At 43.0% G+C, this 6,000-nt stretch overlaps 1 protein-coding gene across 2 annotated transcripts in view; it reads right to left on the reverse strand.

Annotated features, from left to right (window-relative positions):
* The window catches only part of CFDP1 (craniofacial development protein 1), a 116,633-nt gene extending 115,360 nt beyond the window's left edge, over positions 1 to 1,273 (reverse strand). Inside the window, exon 1 of one of the 2 annotated variants that reach the window (XM_081108106.1) lies at positions 1,071 to 1,271. In XM_081108106.1, the coding sequence (XP_080964232.1) occupies positions 1,071 to 1,266 (196 nt within the window). In that variant the 5' untranslated portion in view covers positions 1,267 to 1,271. Of the gene's footprint in view, positions 1 to 1,070 lie in introns of both variants that reach the window. The other variant, XM_081108105.1, reaches the window with a different exon arrangement.
* Positions 1,274 to 6,000: the final 4,727 nt, after the last annotated feature.

Here is a 6,000-nt window from a genome sequence, read left to right on the forward strand (position 1 = left end):
TCCAATGATCACTCTGGCCATTACTGTAAGACCAAAGCTGGTGGACAAGACTGTAATCCGGGAAACCAGTGGGGAAGCTATGACGAGCCCCCTAATGAAGGATCCCCGCAGTTCAGTAGCAGTGAGACCGGCAAGGGCGTGGTCGGAAATGTGTTCTCCACGTAGACACAACAGAACTTACTGACAGGTTGGACCAAAAGTGAGGAGTAAGGATGACTCCACTCCTCGGGGGTTTTGTTTGCTTTCTACCAAAGCGATGGTATGGATACTTCTAATGAGATGGGAAAGTCGGGGAAGGCGCAGGATGGCGGTCGAGGTAAGTTTGTCTGGGTGACGCTTTCGCTCAGTTTGAGGTCCCTACACAAAACAATATACAAAATGAGTTCTGAGGCACTGGCCGGTGTGCACAGTGGTTAGTGTTGGCCGCACACGGACGCTTCGCGGGTTCCATTCCCGGTCAAGGGCAGGATTCACTCCCCGCCGCCGCCCCGTCGGGGCTTGGGGAGGCAACCAATCGATATGTGTCTCTTGCTCTCTCTCTCTTTCTCTCTCTGAAAAACAATGGAAAAAATATTTTCAGGTGAAAATTAACAAAAAATTCTGAGAAGGGAGCAATGGGCATATAAGTTGCAAACAGGCAAGAAGCGTCATCATGTGAACTTTCCACCAACCAGACCCCTTCTGAGGGCAGAAAGCGGAGAGATCTATCTTGGACGCGATGCTAGCTGGCCATAACCTCGGGTCGGAATAAAATAACTTCCAAAGCTCAGACGGTCGGACCATTTCAGCACTGGCGTGACTACGGGACGGCGGACCCCGCCAGCGCCCCCTGAGGCAGAGCCGTGTTCGCGCGACGGTTCCCACACTCCCACAGGGGGCTGCGGCCGCAGTCAGGCCGCCAGCAGCGACGGCGCGAGATGTGCACACGCACACGCCTCGGGCCACAGGGACGGAGCGGTCAGGGATGCTCGAGACCCGCGCCACGGGCCACCGGGCCCACGAACGCCGAGCCAAGCGCGCCTCACGTGGGTAGCGGGGCGGGGCAAGCCTCTTCAGGAGGAATCGCTTACCCGAAGGCACGTAGTCCTCGTCCTCCTCTGAGGAGGAGAAGTCTTCCGAGTCGAATTCCTCCATATCGCTGCCACGCGGGGCGGGCCAAGCCACAGGACCGCAGCGGCTGACCCCAACGCAAAGCTCTGGGGATAGACCAAAAAGTAGAGTCGGGGGCAGCGGCGGTTGGGGCGAGCCCCCGCTGCGTCTGCACATGCGCAGAGAGTGTACGTGATAGTAACGCGACACTTCCGGGCCAATCCCGTGGCAGTTATCCCAGCACGGGCTCCGTGACGAAGCGATGCGTACTGGGACTTGTAGTCTTTGGTGCTACATAGCCTCGTTAATTTAGTAAATGTGCTTTACACAAAATTACGTATCTATGGGAATACAGTTGACCCTCACTATTCACAGGTTGGTATTTTCGTATTCGTTTACTTGCTAAACTCTATTGTAACCCCAAAATCAAAATTAGCGGTGCTTTCTGGGATTATTTGCAGACATGCACAGAGGGTGACAATTATGAGTCGATGCATTTTACCAGCTAAGAATGAGCAAGGCAGACGATCAGATTTTTGGTTCAGCTCTCATACTGTGTATAAGTGTACTTTTTGCAGTCTATTTAGTGCCACATGGGTTTTGTTTGTTTGTTTTGCTCCAGCCATCCCTGCTGTGCTGGCGGACTGTGAGCCCCTTGGGCTCCCCCTGTGGGAGCGCACTGACCACCAGGGGGCAGCTCCTGCCTTGAGCATCTGCCCCCTGGTGGTCAATGCGCGTCATAGCCAAGGGTGGTTCTGGTCGTCTGCTGTAATGATCGCTTAGGCTTTTATTTGATAGATAGGAGTGTTAGATAAGCTTTGTTCAGGCATGAGTTGTAGCGCTGTTGGCTGAGAGTTCAATGTTAATGAATCAACAGTAAGATTCTAGTTAATGTTTTTATAAAACTTTAAATACTTAATCTTTGCTGTTTTTCAGGATTTTATTTGCATTACTGTACAGTATACAGTATATGTTCAGAGTACTCTATGTTTACAGTATGTGAATTTTGCATTGTATATTATACTGTGTGTATTATATGTGTACTGTATGTGTGTGTGACTGAGGGAGAGTTAAACTGTATTGTAGTGCATTACACAAAAATTCTGTAATTGGAATAATTGTTTCATTGTGAAGAAATACAGCAAATAGTCGTAGCGGGCATCGGCCTGTGGACTGAAGAGTCCAGGGGTAGATTCCAGTCAAGGTCACATGCCTGGGTTGCAGGCTGGATCCCCAGTGGTGGCGTGCAGGGGGCAGCCAATTAATGATTCTCTGTCATCATTGGTGTTTCTCTCTCTCTCCTTCCTCTCTGAAATTAATTAAAAAATATATTAAAACAAACAAAAAACACTCTCTCAAAAAACAAAGAAATACAGCAAATAATTATTTGTAAGAAGAACATATTAAGGTGTCTTTGAATAGAAACACACATAAAACATTGTGTATTGATCAGTTGACAAAAATGTGATCAAAGACTCACAGGAACCCAACTCCACTTCCCCCCCCCAACAGTGGTTCAGTATTCACTAATTGAGTGTGTGATGACTTTATAGACATAACTACCAAGAACAACATTCTACAATTCAGACATCATCCACATGAATCCTTCCTTCAAATTAATCCATATGGAAGTGCAACTATATATAAGTTTAACATTTAATCAGACTAAATTTTTTGTCTGATTATAATCCAATATGCAAATGAGATATAGACAACTAATATCCTCTTTGTTCAGGTTTAGGTTTTGTTTTTTTGTTTTTCACCTGAAAATTGCTCCTTTTTGATACTCTGGACTGGACTGGATCTGTTATCCAGTCCTAGAGTTACCTAAATCAAGGCATAGATGAAACACGTCTGCTTCAACATGCCAGCAAATTTTTAGAAAGCCTAATTGAAACATAATTCACACACCATAAAATTTACCCATTTAAAGTGCACGATTCATTAGTTTTGGGAGTCACAGGCTTATGCAATCATCACCACAATCAATTCTGGAACATTTGTATCACCCCAAAAAGGAATCTCTTATCCATTAGTCACTCCTCATTTCTCCCCAATCCTCAGTCTCAGGCTAGACCTTTTTTTCTCTATAGATTTGCCTATTCTGGATATAAATGGAGTTATATATGCGGTCTTTTGTGACTATCTTCTTTCACTTAGCACATTTCAAAGTTCACTTGTCTTACATACATATGGAATTGCTTGATCATACAGTACTTGTGATTTACCTTTTGAGGAACTGCCAAACTGTTTCCCAAAGCAGCTGCACCATTTTATATTCTCACCAGCAGTGTATGAAGGTTCCAATTTCTTCACACCCTTGCCAACACTCGTTTTTATTATAACATCCTAGTGGGTGTGAAAGTGGCATTTTCATTGTAATTTTGACTTCTACTTCCCTGATGACTAATGATGTTAAGCATCTTTTCATGTCTTATTGCCCATGCTATGTTCTTTGAAGAAATGTCTATTCAAATCCTTTGCCTATTTTAAAATTGGGCTATTTTATTGTTGAGTTGTAAGGTTTTTTGTTTTGTTTTTAATATATTTCTTTATTGATTTAAGAGAGGAAAGGAGAAGGAGGAAGAGATAGAAACATCAATAATGAGAGACAATCATTGATTGGCTGCCTTCTGCACGGCCCCTACTGGGGATCAAGCCTGCAATCTGGGCATGTGCCCTTGGCCGGAATCGAACCCAGTACCTTTCAGTCCACAGGCCGACGCTCTATTCACTGAGCCAAACTGGCTAGGGCGAGTTGTAAGTTTTTATATATTCTAAATATCAGTCTCTTATAAAATATAGGACTTGAAAATATTTCCTCCTATTCTGTAGTGTCTTTTTACTTTCTTGATGGCACCCTTGGAAGCATAGACGTTTTACATTTTGATGAAGTCCAATTTATCTAGTTTTGGCTTTTGTTCCTTGTGCTTTTGGGAGTGTATCTAAAAAGGCTTTGACTAACCCAAGAGCACAAAATTTACTTCTGTTTTTTTCTAAGAGTTTTATAGTTTTAGTTCTTACATTTAGGTCTATGACCCACTTCAGCAGATCTTTCTTATGGGAGAATAATAGAAAAATAGATATGAAGTTAGGATCCAGTATTTGGGAGTTTATCATTCTTACCATACTTTTCCTTGAACAGTTGAAGGGACCCTGCAGTGACAAACTGGGATGTAGTTGTTTGCCCCATCACTGGGCTCTGAGTCTGGGGAAAAGGATACATTGGACTTCTCCAGCATCATCCTATTTCTCTCAGTCTCCTCTTTAGCTCATTAGTATTCTATACATTAGTTCAAATTCACAACCAAAGTTTCCAACCACATTAAGGGTGACCAGGGCAGGAACTATTTTTTATTATGTCACATAGTTTAGTAAAGAGGTCAAATATTAGTTAGCAGGCCAAATCCAGCTCAAAGACATGTAATATTTGACCTGAAAAGATTTTTTTTTAATATATATTTTATTGATTTTTTACAGAGAGGAAGGGAGAGAGATAGAGAGCCAGAAACATCGATGAGAGAGAAACATCGACCAGCTGCCTCCTGCACATCTCCCACTGGAGACGTGCCCGCAACCCAGGTACATGCCCCTGACCGGAATCGAACCCGGGACCCTTCAGTCCGCAGGCCGACGCTCTATCCACTGAGCCAAACCGGTTTCAGCTGACCTGAAAAGATTTTACATGAATTTAAATTAAGTTGTCAGCACTTACAAATTGAGAGATTTCAAATAATCTAGATTTCCAACTTCCCTTGAAAAACTGGAGAGCGTGTCAACTCTGGGCTCATATTCTCAAAGTAGAAATCTCCTGGAACTGAGCAATCGCTTTAGATGGGGCTCTCCAGTGGCCACAATACAAATCCCAACTCCCTACAAGATTCCTGGTTAATTACTACGTTATCTTGGCAATAATTTACAGGGTCCTCTCTGCCAAACTCAGCACCTTTAGCCCTTCACCTGCCATAGTCTCTTTGCACTATCCAACCTTCAGTTATCACCCTTTTGAAAAATTGAAAGTTTTTCCTCTGTTGGGTCCTGGATACATACAATCTCTTTTTGAAATATATTTTTATTTATTTCAGAGAGGAAGGGAGAGGGAAAAATTGAAACATCAATGATGAGAATCATTGATCGGCTACCTCCTGCACTACCCTTACTCGGGTACAAGATTGTAACCCCGGCATGTGCCCTGATCAGGAATTAAATCGTGACCTCTTGATTCATGGGTTGATGCTCAACCATTGAGCCACTCCGGCTGGGCAGATCTTGAGGGCTTTTGGCTGAATTCTGCATGTATCCTTCTGGGATGCTAAAAAACATTCTGTATCGTGATCTAAACCATAGTCACTTAAATGTATAAATATGTAAAAATTCATCAAGCTAAGCCTTCGTGCACTTTACTGTATATTGTACCTCAAAAAAAAAAAAAAATGAGAGAATGGATGGGCATTCTCTTGCCAGACATAGTATGTCTGCGTACAATGCCTAGACTGTAGCAGTCATCTCGTGATCATGGGGTAAGATGCCCAAGGGGGACAACCCAATTTGCTAAACGTGGCAGAGCAAAAAAAGATTTATGATGTCACAGAAAGTACTAAACTAACCTGGGACTCTCTCTTCATGTAGACTTACTAGTGAAATAAAAATTTCCCCACTACCAGCTTTCTGCCATTTCAGTGTATAATCATACAAAGGCTTGTTGATGGTAATATATAGCCCATAAAGTGGAGTTAATAAGACTCAAGTTCACATGTAAGTACAGTTTAATCACATCTTTTTTTTTTTTTTTTTTTTTTTTTTTTTTTAAATATATTTTATTGATTTTTTACAGAGAGGAAGGGAGAGAGATAGAGAGTCAGAAACATCGATGAGAGAGAAACATCGACCAGCCGCCTCCTGCACATCCCC

Source organism: Myotis nattereri, assembly GCF_964212035.1.
Source record: "Myotis nattereri genome assembly, chromosome: 15".
Classification (NCBI taxonomy): Eukaryota; Metazoa; Chordata; class Mammalia; order Chiroptera; family Vespertilionidae; genus Myotis; species Myotis nattereri.